The following is a 24,750-nucleotide window of genomic DNA, read 5'->3' on the forward strand; positions in this document are numbered from 1 at the left end:
GACATAAGTTTGTACAAAGCGTGAATGAAGGCTTTATCGGTTTTATTCCACCCTCCCTTCTAGGCTACTCCATGCTATACTGTGCGTTTCACTGACTCATAAGAGATGTCTCTGGAGGTATTTCTGTCCTTGAACTAAGGGTAATATATAGCATTTCAAATGCTATATATCTCACTTACCGTGTGAAAATATGCCTTTCTTTCTGGGCTTTTGCTTATGGAAATTCATTCTCCATGCCAGTCATCATTGGCTTTGCATGCATTTTCAAAAAGGTGATTGATAACAATACTGGAAGGAGGAACCATGGCTCCTAACACATTTCTCAGTGACCACTAAACAGGAGTAAAATGGTACAGATTCTTGAAGAACATGTTGTGCATATATTTCATACAATCTGGTGCTTTTTCTTTACTCTTTGGACCTCAATGGAAAGCTGAGAGCTATGTCTGAGGTAGAGATTTCCTGCACTTTTCAGGCTAAGGATCCTGTTTGAAAAGTCTTCCCCAATGGCTCACAGAAATTGCCAGGAGGCTCAGTCCTCAACAGACCAGTCCCTGTATGTCTGTGATCTCCAGTTGATTTAGGGCTGCTAAGTGTCCAATCTGACTTTGTTATTTTTACTTTTACTTGTGCACTAGACAGGTTCTCTTGATATCTCATCTATAGATTAGCAGCGTGCTTGAACCTTTCCTGCCTAATGGCCATTTCACTTTGTTTTGTCTTTTTCCCATAATTGCTTTGATTTGTTTTGTCATTTCTTTCAATAGAGAGCAAAAGAAAAGGGAAAACTTTCCCTAGATCTGCTCTATTGTCACTAGAGTCTGATCATGTTTGAGCTGTTCCCTAGCCATGTATCCTATTTCTTAAACAACAGTTGCCCTTCTGATACATTAATTCATACATAAAGCACACTTGGCTTTCCTTGAACTGCCTGCTGCAGTTCTTCGCTGGTTCACACATACCCTTGTTCCTTTCTCCCTGCTGGATTTAGTCTTCTTTTGAAAGAGTGAATGGATACGAACTTCAACTGATAAATACATGCATTTGAATCTGTGACTGATTTGTGGCTGGATTGTTTTTGATGACTTTTATATGTAGTTGATTTGCATCTATTTGGCTCAGACTCACTGGGGATAACATGTAGAATAAATGAATAAATAAATTTGAGGAAGAGGCAAGGAGAGAATGGATGGATGAATGAGTGAATGGATCGTAGGGAAAGAGAGGGCAGCTAAACAGAAAGAGATGGATAAATGGTGATTAAGTACAGAAAAATAAGGAACAAGCAGTGATCAGTGTCAAGAAGAGAAATAGAAAATATTCAAAACTGAAAAAATGGAATGGCTGTAAAGAACAGAAAGAGTGAAAAAGAAAGAAGTGAGAACTTGGTGCCTGATTACTCCTAAAAGAGAAGAAATTAGTTACTTTTAATTATATGAAGGGGCTAGAACTCTGCACCGGTGAAGGGAAGAGTTTCTGTGGGGAACCACAGGACAGTGTCTGGGGTTGTCCAAGATACAGAGCAGTAAAATTTGCCCATTTGGACAAGTTTAGTGTTTGCCATAGGGCTTGTATACTCTGAACTTGTTAGGGGTGTCTAACTTCTGCACAGCTCCACGTGGAACACTCCTGTAATGAATCCACGCTTTGCTCTTTCAAACTTGTTGGTTTGGGTTAGCATTTCTTTATGCCCTCCACTCTAACTTTTGTTCTTTTATCAGCATGTACAATTAACCAAAAAATAATGGTAAAACAACTAAGCACCGCTAGCAATATTTTCTTACAGTAGACATTTTGATGCCCCCTTTTTTTTTCACACCTCCTTCCATGTTCCTGCATGTTATCCCTTTTCATGTTGCATCTCAGAAGCTCTGTTAGTACTTGTAGGCAGAGAGCACCATCGTTCAGTGTTATACATTACGCATGTACTGCACAGCACAAATAATGCATAGTATGAGTCTTTGATACTGTGACCAAGGAGGGAAAGCCTGTTTTACCATATTACCTGCACTCTCAGACATCTGACTTTTATTTGGTTTCACTTGAATTTCTCTCGAGTAGCAAAGCAGCAACAATTGCTGGTTTTCCTGGTCCACCATGTTTATTTTCTCCACTTTTTATTTGGAGGTCAAGAGAATTTCCAGGCCTTGCCAGTTCACCTGTTTTCTCTCTGCTTTGACCTCTGTCCGTTGAACTCTTATGGTAGTGTTGAAAAAGATGACGGTGATAATAAGTATTCACATGCTAATAATCGAATATATGTTTAAAGTGTCTTGCTGGTTTAGTTTTGAAGGGGAAAAAACATTCCCACTGTGTATTTGCTTTGCATCTGTCACAGAAAGGGCTCTTAATCTTGGTTGGAGCTTCTAGGTGCTAATGAACTGTGCATTGCCATTGATACATGTGTATTTCTAGTGATTGTAGCAGTTCCCCAGGATCCAACTGGGGGTGGGCTTTCACAGTAAGTGCTAAACAAATTTTTGGTACTCCCTTTCCCAGACACATTACAGCCTGTGCTGACAAGGCAAACAGCAAGTAAGATAAAGAAACATAAAATGGTAGCACAGAGATCATTGTAACAAATGTTGTGAATTTCACAGGAATCAATGCATATTATTGTTGGAGATGCTGTTATGCCTACGTCATCTCAGGAAGGGAAAGATTGCCTAGTGGCTCAGGCAAACCATGAAGATTGTTCCTTGTTTTGAATCCCAGGACACACAGGGAAGCTGGGACATTTCTCATGGTGACGTCTGTCTTTCTCCCCCAGAGGAATGAGTCACAAAATTTGAGGTGACAATTCTTGTCTTGAAATATACCAGTATGCTAAATAAAAAACATAATCTGCAGTAGGAGAACTTTTGGAAAATTTATTTATTTATTGACGGTTTCTCTCCTCTCTCTCTCCCCATACATCCCCCAATTTTTGTTTGTTTTTACAGCAGTTGTATGCTGCCCAACTTGCTGCGATGCAAGTGTCTCCAGGAGGCAAGATACCTGGCATACCCCAGAGTAACCTTGGTGCTGCTATATCCCCTACCAGCATCCATGCAGACAAGAGCACAAACAGCCCTCCACCCAAAAGCAAGGTACTGTACTAGGCCCTGCAGCATTACGTTTCTGACAATGTGGGTGCTTGCATGTGGGTTTTTTTCCTGAATGGTTTCGTGTGGTCTCAGTTGCAGGGAGCTTTGTTCTCAGGATGGCTTCCTGAAACAGGAAGATATTTGTTGTGCCATTTTTTTCCTGTGGGAGAACCTCAGCACAGTAACACCAAACAACCATTCATTCACAGTAACAGACAACACCTCAGCTAAGATCCATGGTTTCCCTTGCAGTGTCCTGGCTATCACACTGCTGTTTCTTCCATCTTCAGTAATATGTTGCATGCTAATGTGACCAGCTCCTGTTCCAGCCCGTAGCTGTCATTTCCTGTCAAAACACTAAACCAGAGTCAGGCAGTGTGTCAGCAACAGATGGGTAGTGGTGGGGCATCTCATCCACGGCCAGATTCTTTCCTGGGGTTCAGTGGGAGTTTGTGGAGGAGCAGGTCTCCAAAGCAATGTCTCTTGTGTCATAGAAAAGGGCTGGAATCCGTCTGTCATGCAGTGGGCTCTGATGAGTAATCTTGGTCATACCCGGGCAATTAAGTCCATACTCATTTAAAAATGAGGTCAAAGTAGCAGCTTGTAGTCACATCTGTATAATGCCTCCAGTATGTGGCTAGTTATACTAGAAAAAAGACACACATACGTTCAGTGGAAGATGTGCTCAGCATATGCCACAGCTGAGCAAAAGTGACCAGTCAAAATGAATGGCACATCTTAGGTGTTGTAAAACAACTAGAAAGAATTTAGCTAAGGAATGCAGGGGAATAGCAATCCTATTTAGGTGACAGCAAAAACTTGATAAAAATGTGTCCTTTCTTTTTGTTGGTGTCCTCTAGCATGCTGTCTATGTCCGTTATCATGTCAGAAAGGATTCTGTGAATTGACAGTAGTGTCTTCTTTTTACCCTAACAGTAAAGCAGCACAGATTAAAAATAGCCAGACAAATAAATAATACCATTGTCAGCTCAGTGAGATACATGTTCAAAGAATAAAATAGATGGTGTGGAACCAGTAGCTGTTGTGTTAATGAATCAAGCTCTGGGTCTACGTTTTCTTTCTTCCCTCCTCTGTGCAGACTTTCTGACTTCTCAAAGTTTATCCTTGGGTTGACCTCTTCTTTTATATACTGTAGAGCAAGGAATCACAAAGCCATGCAGCTCTCAATGATAGGTTTGGGGTTCTTTTTTCCAAAAAATCATGTCTATGGTTAACAAAAGATTTTTGTGCCTTTTACAAGGGCATTTTTTGTGTGGCTAACAGCTTGCTAGATCCACTTCACTTAAAATTCTGTTGTTGTTTTTGGATCTCTAGTGCACAAGCAGAACGCCTGATGAGCTCTAAAGGGACACAGTATTTATTTTGTGGCAATTGTGGAATTAGAAGGTCTAACATATCTACTGGTAATATCAAGCATAACAGTCTTACTGGCAGTTGTCAAGATCAGCTCTGTTCTCCCTTGTGTTTATTGCTTTTTCGTATTTGTAGGTGTTCCAGTGTCTTTGGCTTGCAGTTCTGTAGGACACAAGCAGAACTTATTTGCGAATTGGAAAAAAAAAAAAAAAAAGTGGGCCACAAGGAAAGGAAGGGGGCTCCAAAAGGCTGTAAAATTGTGCAGCGTGAGCCCTGTGATGCATGCTGTTTTCAATCTGCTGTGTGCCAGTTGGAGGCTCAGAGAGAGAGCAGGAGGAAGAGAAAGGATAATGCTGAGAAATGATAGAGTGGCTGTGACCTCCAAGCTCAGCCTGGAAATCCAAGACATTGATTTCACTTAGCATTCCTGCTGAGAAATCCGGCGGAGTTCAGTTGTAATAAAAGAACAAGATTCTGTTCTAATGGTAATGGCGTATGACAGACATATCACTTTGTCTGTCCTCAGCACCAGAGAGAGGAGAATTGGAAAAAGGTCACCTGACCTGCCTGTGGTGGTGTGCGAATGCTGTACTGAGCTTTGAACTCCAGCCTGGAAGCACAATTATTTATAATACTAAATGATAAAGAAACCTTTATAGAGCCTACAGTAATTAGAATAAAGCTTATACAATAGTGCAATGGCCTGGCTCAGAAAACACATGCTGGCAAATCTGTCAAAGTGGCAGAAACTGAAGCTTATGTGTTGAAGCTAAACACCTTCATTGTGTCTGTGTGGACCCTCCTCTGCTTTTTCAAAGCTTGTTTGTGTTCAATAGCTCCAAAAGTTTCTTGTGTTCAAAAAATTTTTATGTATTTATTTATTTAAGCTGTTGTCAGGGAGAATCTGTCTGTGTTTCACAGCCATTTTTTAATATTTTTTTTTAAATCCCCAGCAGCAACTTGGTTCTTGAAGTTAGTTCACGGTAGTCTTTCTCACTGTTACTATATGTCAAACCTCCACAGATGAACAGTTAATGCCTTAGACAAGCTTTCAATAGATGCTGTTTGCTGAATCTCTATTTTCAGCCACAGTTTACACTGGCGCAGCTTTGGTAATACGCTGAAGTGTTTGGAGACAAGGAGACAGCCTTACCTGAGAGTGTGTCAAGCTACTGGCAAACATCTAGGTCACTTCTGAAAAGCTGTGCTTTTTTTCCCTCTTGTATGGTGTTAAAGTTAGTGTGCTGCTCTTTGCAAGGATTCTTCAAAGTCAGCCTCAGCAGCAGATGGAACAACTGTTGGCTCTAGAAATGCTGAAAAGCATCAGGGGGAGTTTGCCAAGGATCATCCTTTAAATCTAGTAAGACTTGAACACATCCCTGAAACTCCTCTAAGACCTTGGCAACTCCCGTTTTGGCAATTCTTTTATCAGTGGCCCTCACCAGTGTTTGAACACTGTGCTGGGCGGACTAACCTGGCATCTTCTCTTTGTCTCACTCGCCTTTTAACAGATGTGACCTGGAATAGTCAAATTCACTCCTAGGTTTCTATACTGTAACTTTTAAGAAGCCATGAAGTAGAGATGCCATTATGCTGTGCTGCACACATTCTGTCAAGTTTTGGTTGGGAAACTGAGCTGGTGTCGTACATTCTTCCAAGAAGAAATCTGTGCCAGAAAAATTGATTTAAGAAACAGAGCTAGTGGAGCCTGTCCAAAAGAAAATGCGTGTGTCTTGCGGAAATGGATTTTAACACAGCTTCTTCTTGAGCAGTTTTAAAAACAGCCGGTATGCTAATCATACCATTCAAATTTACCAAGGCCTCCTCCACAACCCATTTGAAAGGCAACTATCTTTGAAGTTTGCCAAATTGTGCTGGATTTCCAAAGTCTGTCTTAAGCACATTTTGCTTTTGATTCTGTAAATCCTTGCACATGCTGCTCTGTTGGGTGTTCAAGGTGGTTACACACTCCCAACTAATTAGGAGAAGACAGGCACAGGTGAAGATAAGGACTAGGCAGAATAACCTGCCGGTTCATCTTGTGATTAACTTAAAGCCTCTTGCTTGTACAAAGCCACATAGGAGACAGGAAAAAGCAGTGTTATAGAGAATATGAGCAGTGGCCTTTACCAGGCTACTGGGATTCTCACCTGATAGCTAGTCTTCACTGACTCCAGATGAGATGCATCATGCTCTTGAATAAGGATGGCAACATCATCCTTGCTTGTAAACAGCCATGGCCCTGTTCATTCCTGCCTTTGTTCCTTGCTTTTTATGTTACATGTATAAATATAGCATCTAATGTCTGCGTGATGCAGTATTCTAGCCCTTTCCATGTAGCCTTTGAAGTACAGTAATTCTGGAGTGAATTTTCAATGTAGCTTGTAAGTGTAGCTAAATGATTCCCTGTATTTAATGGAGCACAGTGCATTGTCTGTAATGTCTGCTGAAAACCAGGAGCAATCCAGTGTAAAATGTGACAGGAGAGAATTCCTGGGCACTTTTCTTTTAACCTTGTTATGACCTCAGCCCTAACCCTACTCACAGTTGTGTCTCCATCAATGGCAACAGCACACAGATTGTCCAAATCAATTTTTTTGTTCTTTTCAAATACTTCTGGCAGTGATGTTACTATTTGCTCAGCAGTAGCACCTGGGAGTTGTGACAAGGAAAGGAAACGTGTTTCAGAAAAGCCAAAACCAGCACCAAGCAGTTGAATATACATGATCAGATTCTCCTCAGCTGCAATATCCAGACAGATATCAGTAAATCCTTTAGTGAAGATGCTACTTTATCTTGACATTATCTGATCCTCTGATCATCAAAGCAAACAGTGATTGAAAATTTTTCATGTCACCTATGGTCGAAGACTTCGAGCTTGCCCCTCTAACACAGCACAGATTGGCCTTAGAATGGCCAGGAATTCTCCAGTGGAACTTCTTCCACTTGTGAGGAGTATCTACTGATGGTGCTGCAATTGCTGTGATATGCACTAGGTCTGTCTTTTATCCTGCATATACTATAGAAAGGGACCAGCAGTGCATTTGCTCCAAAGTAAGGCAGACTGGACATGAAACTACAATTGGGTCTGACTTCCTTACCAACTGCATCCGATATCAGGGCCAAAATAAACAATAGGAGTCATTGGATACAGAAATTTTAATTCAGACACAGCATAGGCTGTGTTATTAGGAAAAAGAAGTAAAATATTTACTATGGGGAGCTGGCTGGGGTTTTTCCTGTCCCAGACAAAACTGATGATGGGACTACCCAGTGTCAGCAGGTAGGCTTTCTTGATTCAGGGTAAAATATGACAAAAAAAGGGAAAATGTCTGAAGGGAAGGAGAACGGAAAAGGCCCTAAAATGACGTGGTAATAATAACACTCATCTAGATTATATTTCTGATTTTACTTTAGGCTAATTGTCAACATGAACTTCATTTTAGGTGAAAATCCTAAGCACCCCTGTTAACTTTGGTATATTTGTCTCACTTCAACTCATTTCTCTCTTTTGTGTAATAGCACAGGATATGAAAAATTATCCTGGGGAAATCTTGGGGAAAATGTTAAACTCCATTATATACATAGCTGCATCAGCTTGCTTACCACTTCAAACTATCACTGTTGCAGAAACCTATCTGATAAGTAGGTGTACAGTTTACCTGTACCCTCAGAACTGCTGATTTTTGTTAAAGGAAAGTATTTAATTTCAGCTCTGCAGATGATAGATGCATTGCTATTCAAATGCAGAAGGATATTAGTGTTTCCTCTTCACCACATTTCTTTTTATTTGGTTAAATGAAATATTTTTTTTGATACATAATTGTTCTGCACAACACTGAAGTAATTAGACTACAAACAGGACAGGTGTGTGATACAGAAGGCTGATCGTGGTTCTGTACAGTTGATCAAAGGGTGTAACTGCTTGTGTTAGAAGGGGCCATCTTTTCCCTGAAGGTAGAAGAGGAACCTGTCTGAAACTAACCGATTGCACATGTTAGGCCTCGTATACTAATGGCAATTGCTGTCCTCTTTATTCATTGAAGCAGCAGCTCCTGAATGCCTATCCAAGCAGCAGGAAATTAAGGCATTCTTATTTTCATTAAAGAGAGTACTCAGGTATTTGATAGTGAAGAACAAGAGTTCTCATTAAGGTCATGCGAGATGCACCATTCCTATTAGAACACAGAGACTGTGTTTACAAAAGGTTTATCGCCAAGATTTGCAAGACTTATTTATGAGAATTTGCAGGCTGGACACAATTATTTATATGCCACTGATTAAAAAAATCCTTGTAAATTAATCTATTAAACTTCTCAACACCAGAATAACAACACTAGAACAGTATAAATCAGTAAATTCAAAACATTTTTTAGTGCTTGCATTTCCCAATCCCCTTGTCTGTGTATCAAACAGCTTAGAAATAGCTGAAATATAATGAAGGAAAAGTTTATAGCATGGATGCAGGGAGCTGTAAGCCAAGACCTCGTCTACCTTATCTGTGTTATGTTACTTCATGCTATGCAACTTCTTTAGTGTCTGTGTCCCTTCTTGTTGCTTTCTTTACCTGGAAACCTTTTTACTTTAATTCACATACTTTTAATCCCAATTAGTGGAATGTGGACTTGGTGACAGAATCTTTGAGACTATTTTCCTCTTCCTAGCTCTCCTTTCTATATGTGACATTCAAGCATATAAACAATGACTTTTTAAACCATTTGCTGGAGCACAATTAAGTGATGTGCATTAATGGAACTTTTAATATTCTTTTCTAAAATATAGATTGTTATGAACAATAAAAACAATGTTAATAGTGTTACCTAAAAAGCAGCAGCAGCAGTAGGTACTTTCACAGTATTGTTCCTGCCTTCCACTCCTCCCTACTTTCCTCAAAATAAATTAAATACATGGAGGGGCTCCTAGGATGTTTTCTCAGATTAACTTTCCACAGCTGTGTTTCCTGTTATCATGTCTCTCTGGCAGGAACCTGTCTCTCATGCAGAGTTGCCAGGCAGTCAACCCTTGTCAGGCTCAGTCGGCACTTTTTATAATGAAAACTCAGAAGAAAATATAGTGAAAAGAAAAGAGGGGAAAAGAAGCCCTCTGAAGTCCGTGATTGTGAAACAGAAGTGAGACACATGAATTAAGCAAAACTGCTGGATTTCTGGGAGAGTGGTCTTCAGAAATCAGATAGGGAAAAACAGAGACGTAAAGCACAGTGGTAAAGACAAACACATATGTGTGCTTCTTAGTAGTTCACGATTGTTCCTTGCTTTCCTTACCTTGTATGAATAATTAAAACACTCGCCCTTTCCTAAGTAGGAGAGTTTGTGGGGTAGGCAGCAAGTAGTAGTTTTCATTCTTTTTTGGTTAAATGATCCGCAGCATTGGCTTAATATTGAAGACCAAGTATTACACCAAGCACTATTATTCAGGACGCAGCTACTAAAGCTGGGTTCAGTTACAAAATCCCTCAGTATTCAGGAGTGCTGGGACTTGACATTTTATTTCTGCTGTGTGTCTTACTCTGTTACCTAGAAATACCTAAGCATCAGCTTCTGCAGAACTCTTCTGGCCAAACTGCCCAGCTAGTGTCACTGGGAACAAAGAGCTTGAATGAGAACGAGGAGCATTTTGGAAAAAGAGACTGGAAGAGTCCCAAACAAGAAAACAGTGTCAAGGTGTTTTTAATGCCACTAAGACAGCTGCTGAGCTGATGTTGCCAGCTGGCCACACAGCCCTAAGAATAGCAGTAAAAGGACTTCAAGGGAGTGTAGAATCCAGAGCTGCATCACGAAATGGAGAAAAATTCAATTTTTCTGGTTGCAGTGGTTTTTATTAGTCATCCTCGCATTTGAGTGGGCTTGTTCTGTGAGGAAAGTTGGAAAATACTTAGGAGAGGTTCTTTCTTCTGTGGAAAGGGAACCAACCGTGAGGAGAAATACGTGAAATTCAGCTTAGATGTCACATTCTTCACCAGGGGCTGCCAAGTATCACAGAATACATCTTTCACAGCACTGCAAGACTAAAGGTCCTATATTAGTCTAAGTTAAATATGGATAACAAAACCAGCCAGTTATGTCCTTATCAGATTAATTTCCATTTTTCTTCATTATGAAATTCCTCTAAAGGAATCACCCCTTTATTCCAGAGGTTTGTTTTTTAGACTCTGAGCTGTTAGATTCTATATCAAGGAATGTGTTTATTCCAGGATTACAGGCTTTTGCAAAGTAGTAGTACTGTAGCTATATACTGGCTTCGTGTATTAGGAGGCAGCTTGAAATGAAGCAGAGGACTTTCATTATACCAGTGCCATTTAGATTCAATTCAGGAATTAAATCTTTCCTTTTACAGCTTCAGCTTTGAGTGTGTCAGAATTTTGTGGTACGTGTTACTAATCAAAAGGAAAGTGCATAGGTTGACTTGGTAGGGCTGCCTACTGGACAGCAGTGTAGACGTCTTTTACCACACGTAGAACTTCTTTTCAACACAGAAAGTAAATTCTGAGATGATGGAATCAAATTCTAATGTGATCAGTCTAGCAGCTTCCTGAAACTGCTTGCTTTCTCTGCAGTAGGGTGGTTTGCTTCCACATTACATGCTAGATTTGAAATTAGCTCCACTTGACACATTCAGGCAGAATGCAATTCAGACTAAGCATCAAAGAAATATATTTTGCAGTAGGTATTCATGTACCTGCAGCCGAATGATTACCATCGAACAAGGGAGTTCTACAAATGTTTTAATCTGAAGCATTTTAATCTGTAATTCCTGGTAGCTGTGGATAGCTGAAGCAACATTTAGCAGCAGAATAGAGAAGAAATCTGTTTAACTTACAAATTTGAATTGTTTCTTATGTCTTAATATTGACTCTAGAGTTATATGAAGTGCTTGGCAAATCTTTCACTGAAGTTTCTCAGAACTCTGCATTTGTTGTACAGGATGCAGTTGAATTGTTTAGTGTAAAATGAACTAGTGCAAAAGAGGGTTTCAGAAAAATAATATGGGCATCATCACTTTAGAGTGCGCACATTTCTCAAAGCAGTGTGGTTACATCTTTTGATTTTATAATGGATAGGTTCCTTAAAAGTCCCAGCTCCTGGAGTCATGTGAATATGTGAGAAACTTATTTTAAAAAAAACCCTGAAACTTAGGCTGCTGTAAATGCATCTCAAAGGCGTAGAAAGCCACTAACAAAATGAATCTATGAGTTGCTGTTTTAATCATGTGAGATTAATTTTCAATCTCAAATCATGGAAGACTTCATGTTGGCATTTCTGCTAAGGCATAAATATTTCTCCGCAGAATAAAAATTTTTGCCATAGTATCTCCCAGTAAAAGTGCTTCAGTAGCATCCAGAGACAAGATTTGAGAGCATCCAAAGAACATCAGAGGTAGGCAAGCTGACACAACAAACTGTTTTGTTTTTTTGATGTAGTTTGACAGGGTTAATATATGAAACCAGCTTAAAATTTTGATCTCGATCATGTGCTTTTATCCGCTAGTGGAGCTAGACTAAATGTGTACTTTTAGTACTGATAAATTAGTTTAGTTTATTTGTTTCATTTCAGTTGCTACGTTTTTCCCTGCTGCTTTTAAAGGAAAGATAAGCTAATGCAATGCTGTGACTGATGTCTCTGGTGGGGGGAGGAGGGGAAACGTTAAGAAAAAAGTCTTTGATAAAAGATCGCTCGGTATCTTGACATGCAGAGTGCATGGAAGGGAAGACCTTCTCTCTAATGAGAATGCTGGAGAAAAGGCTTTGTTACAGAAAGAATATAACTTCAAGTATTTCAAGTATATAACTTCCAGTTATTAGTGTTTCTTAAACTTTTTTTGAGTGGATGTGCCAGCACCTGCTAGTAGATGTAAAATAAGGGGCCATTTCTAGGAGCTGTGAGTATATGGAGATGTAGCACATGGGTTCATACAGGCTTTCAGCTGACGTGCCAGGCAGTGACATGTCACGTCATGAATCAGCCACATCGCGTTACGTGATTTCAAGCTAACAGAACACAACAGGAGTTACATAGTGACAAACACAACCCAACATGACATATTCATGGGAAGATTGGCACAAAAAGCTACTTAAAGTTGAGTTTCAGGGGTACATTTATTCCTCTCCAAAATGCTCCAGAGAAAACTATGAAGCAGTGTACCGGAAAAGGAAGTAATGTAGTGACAATATTACTAAAGCAGCTTTAATTCAGTGTACAATTAGGAAGAAAATATGTGTACATAGCAATTCTAGAGAGTATTTTTGTTGTGTTGGGTTCTTGTGAATTTCTTTCTTTATGAAGGTAGAGCTCTCAGGACTGCAGTCATTTTAGGTCAGTGATTATTTTTGTCTTTAGCCATGTTAAGAGCTGTATAGACTTCAGGTTACAGCTGTAAGTTAGTGTTTGAATTCAGCTTTTATTGCCTCAGTAAATCTTGAGTCCTTCTAGTACAAACTTGGTTATTCTCTGTGCTTTGCTTGGAAATCAGAATGACTCCCCTTTGCGCCTGTTTCCAATATTCTTAGTCTTCTCTGAAATTATGTTCTTTCCCTTCTTGGGTACTCCTACCCTTGTTTCTGATGTCCACTGAAAACAGAGTCTGCAATTAAAACTCTGGAATGAATTAATTTATCTGTCTTTGCTTATTATTCATCGTAACTGTACAGATACCTTGTGCTTCCATCTTTCTCCAAAAAAGGCACAGACCATATTTGGGGTCAGGAAAATTCAACACGTACATTTGGCTAGGAAATGCATGTCAAGTAGCATTTCATTCATGATATCAGAAGCTAAAATGGTGTTACGGGAATGTTTGCCCACTTAATTCCATGTCTGGATTTACAGTTCTTAATTTTACAGCCTTAGAAATATCTATTTCTCTACACAAAATGAGTCCTCCTAGTGAACTGCAGCTCATAGACAGAATGATGTGGTGGTGCCATACTTGGAAAATTCACTGTTTTACCAAACAACTAAAGTTAATTTGGGCTAGCAAGTGAGGAAAACAAGAACCTCATCGTTTTGGCTAGCCTGAGTGAGAAAATAACACAGCTATACAGAGGCCTGCAGAACAGAACAAACCGGATAACTAATTTCTCTTCTGCCTTCATTATAAAAAGCGCAAGATGCTCCCAGAGTATCAGGAGTGGTGACACCTAGTTTCATTTGGACTCTGGGTGGAGGTGTAGAATAGCTGTCTGCAGGGGATCCCTTGGTGCTTGTTGAAGTGTGGGTAGGCATTGGAGTCTTCTCCTGAGGGCAGAACCTTAGAACATCCCCCTACCCTATTCTACTGTCCCTCTACATGAATGATGTGGGACTTTTGAGGACTTCATCAAAACTGATGGCACTTGGCTGGTGATAGAGATGAAGATTGTCAAACAGGCATACATGCACACAGACCTCATGTGCCCAACTGACACATGTGCACACACACATGGACTACTTTTGAGGCTAAAATAATCTCATATTTGAGCAACTCTCAGGAGGTTTACTGGCATGGCATCTTCAATTTCAAGTGGTTGAAGTATGTATTGCTACTGATTTTCTTGTGCTCCTGTTCTTCACCCCCAGATGAATACAGTTTACTGCTGGGTGAAAGGATTCCCATGATAGTATCATTTGGGACTCACTTTGTAAATTGCTCTGGGCTCAAACTGAGGAAAATAATGCTATATAAATACATATTATTACTGGGGAGGCGATAAAATTATCTTATGCTTACCAAGTATCCCAGTGTCCTGTCTTGTTCGTAATTAACTGGTGACATACATGTTGAGTCAGTGCTCTAGGATTTGTGCCCAGAATAAGTCACAAAAACATAGCAGCTTTAATACAGGAGAAAAGGATGAAGAGGGCTTTTTTTTTTTTTTCCCCTTCTCTCATTTTCTTCCAGAATAAGATAGAAAAACTGCCCAGAGCTGGCCCTGTTCAGAAATAGCAAATCAGCCTCTTGGATTTTTTTTTTTAAGTTGTCAACTTCTCTCTCATATACTTCTGTGAAGACAAAGAATGTCTTAATGTCTGTATTGAAGTCATCATTAAAATAAAAGGAGATCTGTAGACATCAGCTATAAATCATCAAGAAATAGCTTGTGGGTAACCTTTGACACAATTGAACCTACTTGAAATGAGCTAGAGCTGAATTCATTGCCTTTAGTGAAGCCAGTAGGTGGACCAAAGGTCTCCTCCCTCTCTCCCTCTCTCTTTCCATCTCTTACAGTGTTAGCTTCTGGGAGGTGAATGTATTCTGGCTGAGTGATGGAAATGCATTTGGATGTGTTCTTAAATAGACATTTGTTTTACGTCTGAAAAGAATAGGCCAATCTTAACAGTGTGATACTGGGGCTATTTGAAAGGTATTTTTTAAGGCAGTTGTCTTCTTTCAGCTTTACAAAAACTATTTTAACCAATTGTTTAGTCTTGAGGAACAGCATGGAATATCTGTTGTGTATGGATGCATGCATGTTCTCCAGAATTAACAGGAAAATGGTAGATAAAAATCTGCCTAATTTTACATAATAGATTTTTGGCATTCTTGTGATCTGACTTCAGATTCATGCTGGGTTTCTACAGTATAACAGAAATACTAGTTTGTAGTTGTTAATTTTAATTTCTAAGATGATAGGTTTTAAAAGGAGCTGAAAGTGTTCAGCGTCTCATGGGGACAAACTATGAGTCTTACTAATGAATCCAGCAATTAGTGGTTCATTGTGCCTGCTAGCAATTTGGCCCTGACACTGGTCCTGATGGTGATTTCATTTTTGCTGGTGTGAATCAGGAGCAGGGTCTGAAGTATATTCACCAGGGGGTGGCTGAGTACTTCTTCAACACTGTTCAGCTTGTGGTCTGCATTCAGTACTGACAGTAAGAAATAAAAAGAAGGAACTATAATATATTTTGGTTTGAATTATGATTATCATGGTTGATTAATATGTTCATTAGGGTAATTATATAATGTCAATAGTACTTATTAAACTTACAGAATTGTAAATAGTAGTGTCCCCATGCAGTCAGATAAACATATATATGATGTATACCCATGTTGTATAGAAGAAACCCTTTTCATAGATGAAAGGAGGTAGTTTCTCCAACTTTGTAAGCAGAGAATTGAGACAGATAGGTAGCCTCGTATTCTCTATAGCCATTTGCACTTGTGCAAGACACTAAAATTTATATTTGGTACCATTTTATCATGACTTTGCAAAGATGTCAGTGACTGTGTGCAGAAGAAGATTAGATAATGAGCGATTCATTCAAATTCACAGGGAAAGTCTGTTAGGAAGTCATGAGTCTCTTTGGTATGACCCAGAGAATCAGCAATAAAAAAAAAAAAGCATGACTGTGGCATAGAAAAAGGAACGACCTTTCCCAACACGTGTATGCTGAGGTAGTTAACCCCACCTGTGTGAGTGGGGCGTAAGTATTAAATGAATTCATTTTCTATGAGTGCTGTACTCAGTGATAGAGCATGTGTTTGCTTTGAACATTCCCTACAGCACGTTAAACTCACTCTGGTTTCTGGAACTGCTGATGAGATTTCATCTTACTACTAAAAGGAGGTGAAATGAAAAAATATCCAGCAAGACAGAGTTGTAGAATCATTTTGATTTCAGTGATCTGAGATGTTGTTAGTAGCACACAAGCATTAAAGACAGATGAGTTTTGTGTTGATAGTTTCCCTTTGAAAAGCTATTAGTTGGAAAAACAAATTGTCAAGCAGGTCATAACTACAGTTGCAAAACATTTTTTGACATTTTTCTTACAGTTGTATCTATCTATAAATAAAAACAGTGCATGTTATCTTTGCACTACTTATTTGTAGTACTGCATATGTTGCTGCCTCTCTTCGTGAAAAATCTACCTAGACTACACAGAGATTTCCAAAGTCAGAGAAAGCACAGGTGGTTTTTGAAAAGGAAATTCTTAGCCTACTACTAGTTGTCCAAGCTGTTTGAAATCTCTTTTCTTTCAAGCTCTTTTGACTTGTTTCTTCTAAAGTTTTCAACAGCTGGGGCTTTGTTTTGTCTTTTCTTCCTCCCCCTGAATCTTAGAATCCATGCAGCATCTTTGCTTCTCCTGCTTGACCACAGCAGGAGGAGGGGTCTGTTGCTAATTTGTTTTGATATGGTACGCTTTGGTCTGTATTCTTTTTGAAATTAATTCCTTTTGCAGGTGTGGGGTTAGAGGTGGTGGTGTGCTCCCAGCGAAGGTGTCATCCACCACAGAGAGGAGGTGGGAGGCTTTGATCAGTGTGGCTTCTGTTTTCTTGTTGTTCATTTAAAATGTACCAGTTTGTAATGCTGTTTGGCTATGCAGGTCCTTGTTTTATTTCCTTCCAAGTCCTTCCCCATCCTTTCAGATTTTGTTGTTTTCATTGCTGTTCATTCTGCTTAACATTTCCTGGAGGTTATTCACTGGAAGGTGATGACTCCAAGTTCAATTTAGGAAGCAAACAAAATCCAGTCTACAGTCTACTTCCATTTTTTAAACAGCCTTGTTATGGAGGGGAGAGCACATTATTAAGGACATGACACCACATGTTTAGAATTCTGGATTTTAGTGGGACAGAATTATGTAGCAAGGATTTAAAAAGACAACTAGCTAAGACCCAAGCGACAAGGCATCATGTTTCAGGGCACAAACCTCTCCAGTGTCTCCCAGCACAAGTTCAGGAATACATGCTACAGCTCAAACTGTCTGACAACGTTTCTTGGAATTTTGTTGAAGCAACCAGGCATTTTTGGGAGGTTCAGTACAATATCAAAAAAAACCAACACAAAACATTGGTCTGAGCAAAAGTGGCGATTGCTCGGTTTTTCCATATGACTCAGCTGTTACCTCACTGTGTGAGATTAGGCAAATAATGTAGCCACTTTGTGCATTATTCTTCACATTTGTAAAATAAGGTAAAAGCTGTCAGAGTAATTATGAGGTTTAATGAATTGATATACCTGTTGTGCACTGGAAAAGTGATTTCTTTTTCCCTCTTGCACTTTACTGCTTGCTATGTAGTTCAGTAGGAACAGTTCGAAAGAAGCCATCTTTCTGGGAAGAATCCTTTCTCCTCCTGTCCCCCATAATTTTGTGATATTTTCTAATATTTTTTACCTCATGTAAAGTGATTTGCATGCTTAAAAGCCTGAAAAATCAGTTGTTGTCTTCCTTCTGTAGATTTGCAAAGTCTGCATCAATCCCTGCTGACCTGTGCCTAAGTCACTCTTCCTGCTTAGCAGCTGACTTGAGCCTTCTTAAAGAAGTGCTTCATGAATAGCATAATACCAAATAAATAGATACAGCAATGATAAGAGAAATATAGCTGAACAATAATTAGTAGAAGCAAAAAATTGACAACGGGACCCAGGTTTGGCATGAAGTACGGACTAGCAGAATCCCAAGTGGCCAGTCTGTCTGCCCTGGCTCATGTTGTCTCTTTACTCAACATGGACCCTTCTCATTTTGGCAAAACCTGGCACAATTTGCTCAGAACAAGCTTCACTGAAGGTTTTTCTTGTAAATGAGGCTGCTGAGTCAAATTTTCACTCACTTGGAGATGCAGAATGAGACGGAGATTTTTCATTATGAGGTGCAAGCAAATGCTAAAAGCTCTTTGTTCATGCAATTTTGCTTCATGCTGTACTGCAAATCCATGTACTGGGTCCTAAGCAGCATGATGAGCAACTCTCACTTGTGCTTATTTCAGTCTAACAGAAGAACAAATGCCCAAACTGCACAATAACAACAATAGGTGTAAGTCAGCTGCTTTTATATGGGTGACAGTGTATGTTTGAAGTTTGGATCTGAGTTGGAATAAGCATCTATAAGTCGTCTGGTTTCCCGAGAGGTTGGTGTGACTGAAAACTCACGATCAAGCAAAAATAGCCTAGAAATCTTATACCAGTTGCTTTCGTTAAACATATTGTGCTATTTGTGTGTGGAGATTACCAGGAGACTTCACAAGGATGGTGGGCGTTTTGGCAGTCCAAAGGCAGCCAGAAGCTGCAAGAATGGTTTGGAGGATGCTTCTCTGAGGATTTGAGAAACTAAATGAATGAGTTTTGGGTAAACACATACCAGTCTGCTCATTTTGCTAAGCTGCATGCCCTGGTGTATTCTGTTGGCCAGACAGCCTACCTTGAGCTCCACAAGACCCCAAAGTAGTGTGTCCCAATGCAGTGCTTGTCTTGCCTAAAGATTTTTTTTAAGAGTTGCTTTTAGGGTTCTGTGTGCTGAGTTATGACTAGGTGCAACACAAAATGAAGGCCTTTGCCCCAGGTCGTAGTTGGATCTGGACTTTGAGGAGGAGTTACATAGCTCTGTCCGCAGACACTGCTTTCAGACTGCCCTGCAGCTGAAACAGCCTGCGCTCTTCCATGTCTGAGCTAGCTGGGGGACTGAAATGATCCTAGACTTGTTTAGCATTTGGTCCTCTGTTATTTCAGCATCTGTAATCTATGGCTCACAGACTAGAGCGATACTACAGAGTTAGCGTTGTGCATTGGATAAAAAGGTTGTGGGGAGGAAGGGAAGGCTTCCAGCTCCTAGGGCTTTCCATTTTTATAGGTAGGTAATTTTGCATGCTCCTTTTTTGTTTTTCCTACATCTGTTTATGAATCCTGTGTACAACTTCAGGAAACAACACTGCTAAATACAGAGGAAAACCATGCAGCAGGTCTCTTATTTTACAGTGACAACATGTGGACTAGACAAAATCAAAGCTTGGAGTTTCCAGGGCAGCAAATTAGTCTTTGTAACTGCAGACTTCTTGCCTGGCAGCTAGGCTTGCTATAAAGAAAAATGAAAGGGAAGATGTTAGGGATCTTTCTGAGAGGACGAAGTCCCCAGAGAATATCTTCACTGAGAGCCCCTAGCATTGTAAAAAAGTACAGAAAAAAATCCTGTCTGTCCTTAGTACTACAAACAGATTGAGTTGGTGTGTTCCTGCACCAGTTTTCCCCATGAACAAGAATGGAGACTGCAAGAATACTCCCCGTGTATAAACAGCATCGGGGAGCAATTTATTTGTTGAATAGTTCCCTAAAAGAAGCAGATGAGAGAACAAAAAGAATATTTGTCACAAATGTAAGGCAGCTCAGTTCCCTGCTTTGTTTTGAGTCCCATGAATAAGAGTACTATCAAGTACTCGGGCGCTATCAAGTAAGGACTGGAAGTACTAACTTTGATTGGATGAGTCAAGGAAAATTGTCTACTTTCTGAGGGTGACGCACTCAGGAAAAGTTAGGCAGCAAAGCAACACCATAAAAAAAATTCTGTAGATATAGGCAGAAATCCAGACTAAGATATTTCTGAAGCTATCACAGAAGGAAAAATCTGTGCGTTTTGCAGGATTAGAAAGAAGTAAGATGTTTCTTCCTAATTTTTGCCCTCTGTATTGTCTTTGGTACCTTTTCTTTTCCTTTCTGACAAGTCTATTTGTACCTTCTGCTTTTGGCACTGAAACTCAAGAGCAAGAGTAGGATAAACTGACTACTCTGAATGTGAAGAATAATTTTATTGTGTTTTTTATCATATTGTAACCAAGATGCCTGTTTATATATCTACATCTCTTTTTCTGTGTAGTTAGAGAAATTTCCACCTTTTCAGGAAGGGACACATTATTCTTAATCAAAACTTGAGAATATGGCAGGAGGAGGTACAGCTGCAGATGAGCATTATCTAATTCACCCATCCTGTCATGTGAACATCTCTGCTTAATTTAATACAATTATTTCATCAGTGAGGATAATATCAGCAGCATGATTCATTTATACAACATGTTTCACAACTGCCTTTACCTCTCGGCTTCTTATTATCACAACTGATAATTTCACCCTGAATAGCTTCAGAGGAAGGGGAGGGGACGTGAAGGAAGCTGCCAGTGTCTTTGTGTGACTGTATGGACAACTGTAGTCTTAAGGGACAGTGGTGCTGAAGGATTTTCTTTACATATATGCCGTTGCACCTCAGTTTCTAACATGTAGTGGTTAGACATTTCTAGATGAGCACAAGACTGAATAAGCCTGGATAAGCCACTGACTGGGTGCATTGTTCTGTAGGCAACAATAGCATCATTGTCATCTGCCCTAGACATGCCAGTAAGTGCTCCATATTTTGCATTTCTGTTGAAATGAAGATCTCCATGAAACAGAAACAGGGTAGGGGAATGAGGCTTTGTTTCTGGTGAGGTGGCAGAGGCATTCCTTTAGAAACCCCCTCTCCGGCTTCTTATTTCTAACTCATTTGGCTGTAATTTATACTGTCAAGGTCATTTAAATAGGCAGCAAGATGTGGCAAATGTGTTCCCAGAGGTCATGAAAAGCCTCTTTAGCAGAGCATGCTAGGCTGTGCTTATGCCAGGTCATTTAAGCACATTTGTATTGCCAGTCAGATGATGTACAGAGTAGTTCATGATTTTGTAATAAACCGTGCAACCTGGATCTTCTGTGTGTGCCACAGTGGAATACAGCACTTGGATTCAAATGACAGTGCTATAATCCAGTTACTGTATTTAATAGTATACTACTCTTTAAAGTATGTAAAAAGAAATTAGATTAATAAATACAAATCAATCATCTAGTTTCTTACCCATCAGCACCCTTTTCTTTTTTCCCCGAGACTGGTTCATTCATCTGGGCTATAAGTCTTTTATTCACCTCTTGGTGTTGAAATAGTGCTATTTTTAGTAAACAATTTAGAGACATCCTTAAAATCAGAGTCTGTTCCCTTCTTTTAGATACCCATTCTCCATAGAGATAAATTAACCTTTTATCTTAGGAGGAAGTAAATAAAGAGAGCATCATTGAAATATTTAGAAAAGACGCTGTTTCAGCCAACTGTCTGCAACATTGGTGACTGCAAGTCAGAATTCCTGGGTCTATCTGAAACTCTGCTGCTATGTTACTGTATGACTGTTACAAAATCCTTTCCTTTTCTCTTCCCTGCATTTTTACCTCCCATATTAACAAACACTTTTTCTTTACCCTGCATTTCATCTTTTCAAAGGGCCATACAAACCTTACAAAACCAGTGTGATGCACACTCAACTTACCGGCAGTATTTCTGCTTAAATGTTGGGATTTTCATTGTCTGATGCTTAAGTATGAAATCTCAAAGTTATATAAACTCAGTTTGAGTGAAGCTACAAAATAGAACTCTTGAATGTGTCGTTTCTGGTTCAAATTCTGGTGTAGGTGAATGGTTCTTACCTCTTCCCTCATGTGTCTTGAGATCAGGTGGGAAAAAAATCTACAGCAAATCAAGGATTTGAAGTTCCTCAAGATCTTAAGTTTTGGTTAATGACAGTCTTCCAGTCTCAGGAAACCACCAGTTCCCCCCCAAATAGTGACTATTCTGACACTTCTGGGATACAGAGAATGGGAATCTCTCTACCAATGCGTTGCTTTTGCTGTGGGTACTTCATTTTATTATCCCTCTGTTGTGTGTTTTTGCTTATGCATTTTTCTCTATATTTGTGTGTGTGTTTTGTTTTGTTAGACAAATGCGCTACTTTAAAGGATGCATTCCTAACCTTTAACCAAGATCATGTTTTACTTTTGTCACACCTGTGTTTATATGATTATAAGCATTTTGGGTCTTAATGTCCTGTGTTCTAAATATTAATCATTTTGGCTGATAAATAAATAAGCATTTGACTTTGTTTAACTCTAAAAAACACTGGCTTGAAAAAAAACCCCTTAGCAATGGCATCTTAGAATAACTACATGTCAAAAAAAAGGCAGGGAGCAATCAATACTGAGTGCTCTCTGTAAAAAGACTAAGTGCAGGGAGCAGTTCTAGATTCTGTGATCCCACTGTATAAAATCAAATCTCCTGGCTGTTAAAAGATACCATCTACCTGGTACATCTATTTATTTCTTTTTATTACTCTTATTTGCCCTAGCTGTCATGCTGCACTTATAAACAACCTTGATATAACTGAGAGTGAAGCCTGCTAATCTATAATGTGACAGAATGTTAGCTGGGAGATTTTATAGTTAAACATAAAGGTCGGCCAACACTTAATTCTTCTTATGGTTATGCAGGTGCAAATCAATAATGAAGACAGTACAGTTCTTGGTTTAAACTGGAAGAGCAGAAAATTTTGAATTTATGTCTGCAAACAGGAAAAAGAGTAAAATTTCTCACTGAGTACAGGATTGAAGATCCTAACAGTCATCTTCACCCTTAACACAATTTTATATCATTACCTTTCTCCTAGATATGTTTTAGACTTCCATGGAATAAATCAGTGTAGTCCACTGTGGTAAAGGAAATTACTTAAATTACTTAATTATTATCAACTCAAGATCCAGCATAGGGTTTCTAAACTCTCTGACTCAATCTTTAATGTATTTGACTTCCAGTGAGGATTTAAGAATGCTCTTTGAATTAGCAAAAGTAAAAATGTTATGAACAGCAAACAGTGAAGTAATGTCATTTTGCAAATACATATAATGGCTGAAAATTGTTTACTTATCTTCCTTTATGAGAACCAAGCTTCTGTGACCTCCGATTAATTTACCATTAGGCTGAACGCACAATGAAAGTGAATGAAGGGGCAATTTGAAATGACATTTATCAGCTCTGGAACTGTCGACTTCCATTATTTCCACAAGGCCTATACTTCTTGGCTCCAGAGAAGGCTGTGCTGACTTGAATGAAGAAGAGCATTCTTACTACCAAGAACAGTTACAGCACAGAAAATTCCATTGCTGGATGCCTACGATGGAAAAAAACACCCCCACCATTTCTAACTTGCATTAAATGAGACCAAAACCACTGTTCTGTTCTGTAGTGGTCTTGCACAAGACCTTGCCTTCACACCAATTTAAAAAAAAAGGGAACACAAGAACTGAGGAAAGGGAGTAGGAGTGAGAGAAGGGAAACTAGTAAACTTTATAGGAAGAGGATAGCTGAAGGACAGAAGGATGCAACCACAAAAAATCATTTTAGCATGAGGATGCAGGTTGGAATCCGAAATGACTTTGCAGTGACTGAGAGCTATTCATGCCACGGACTGGTTGCTTCTCTATATGAACTGAAGTGCTGCTTTCAGTTGGATTTCCAGTGGCCATAGATCACACTGCAACTTTTAGTACTATATCAGAAACTAAACAGCCCCTTTTGTTGAGGCTTAGAGCAGAGGACAAAAACTGAATATACATGGAAACCAACCACTCCTGAATTGAGCTGAAACAAGTGTGTGGGCAGGTTTGCATTGCTCCTGATATTGTCTTCCAAATAGATGACTTTACTCTTCAGGGTTCGTGGCCTGGCAAAGGGTCACTATGTTTGTTTGGTTCATTGGCTAGTTTGTACTCACGCTTTTATGCAACTATCTCATTACCGATTTTACAACATTACAGTTGCACTGTTGTGGTTTTGGTTTTTTTAACTGAAATTGGTGGAAGAGCAGAGCAAGTCCCCTTTTATTTGGCTAATACATTAATCTATTTTATTCTAGTACAGGTGGATTTGTATTTCTGTAAATAACAAATACCTTCTTAAAATGGCAAATGCTGGTTGAACTGAGCAACATTTTTAACCCTGAGCCTTAAGTCTCCTAGAAGATCAGCAGAACTATGCCTTCTAAGTGGCTTCTGAGGATACAGAATATAGGCTCTTAAGTGCATTTATACATTGATTCCACCCCCCACCCTCCTTAATTCTATGCACAAGTTGCATCTAGGACAGCTTAAATACCACTTCAAGGATGATAGCTCTGTCCACAGTGTCCCTGATACATTTGTTTTCTAAGATTTAATTTTTACCACAACTATTACAAAAGTGTAGAAATAATCAAACAATAAAAAATGCTTTTCTCAAAGCTTACTTCTTTCAGGTGATGGAAAAGTTATATGACAGTACTTTACAGAACTGTTCAGTGTTTGGATGCATACATCTACATCATGCTTCCACAAGCATCTACATCATGCTTCCACAAGTGACAGGCAACTATAAAATTCCTTCTTTACTGCAGCACACCACCCTCTGTGGAAAAGAATCAGTATTATAAGATAGTAGTTACAGATATCTTAGTGGTAACAATGAAACACACAATATTATGAGTCTAATTCCAGTCAACTTTGCATTGTTGTAAATCAGGACTAATTCAATAACAGCTAATGTACTTAGAACCTGGGGAGATCAGAATCAGCTGCTTCAGTGCCTACAGCTGAAACCCAGTTGTGTGTTGTAACACTTCCACTGGGTAAAGGATGTCTTTCCTAAGTCACAGTGCCAGGGGAAAGCTACGCTAGTGTGTGTTCGTTGGACGTAATACTATATTTAAA

General features: G+C 39.3%; 1 protein-coding gene across 13 annotated transcripts in view; it reads left to right on the forward strand.

Annotated features, from left to right (window-relative positions):
• Window positions 1–24,750, forward strand: part of SOX5 (SRY-box transcription factor 5) — a 638,339-nt gene that overhangs the window by 576,398 nt on the left and 37,191 nt on the right. For all 13 annotated transcript variants that reach the window (XM_069862326.1, XM_069862339.1, XM_069862334.1 and 10 more), the window contains one exon: window positions 2,943–3,089. In XM_069862326.1, coding sequence (XP_069718427.1) covers window positions 2,943–3,089 — 147 coding nt within the window. The remainder of the gene's footprint in view (window positions 1–2,942; window positions 3,090–24,750) is intronic.

The sequence above is a fragment of the Phaenicophaeus curvirostris genome, chromosome 1, assembly GCF_032191515.1.
Source record: "Phaenicophaeus curvirostris isolate KB17595 chromosome 1, BPBGC_Pcur_1.0, whole genome shotgun sequence".
NCBI classification, from domain to species: Eukaryota; Metazoa; Chordata; class Aves; order Cuculiformes; family Cuculidae; genus Phaenicophaeus; species Phaenicophaeus curvirostris.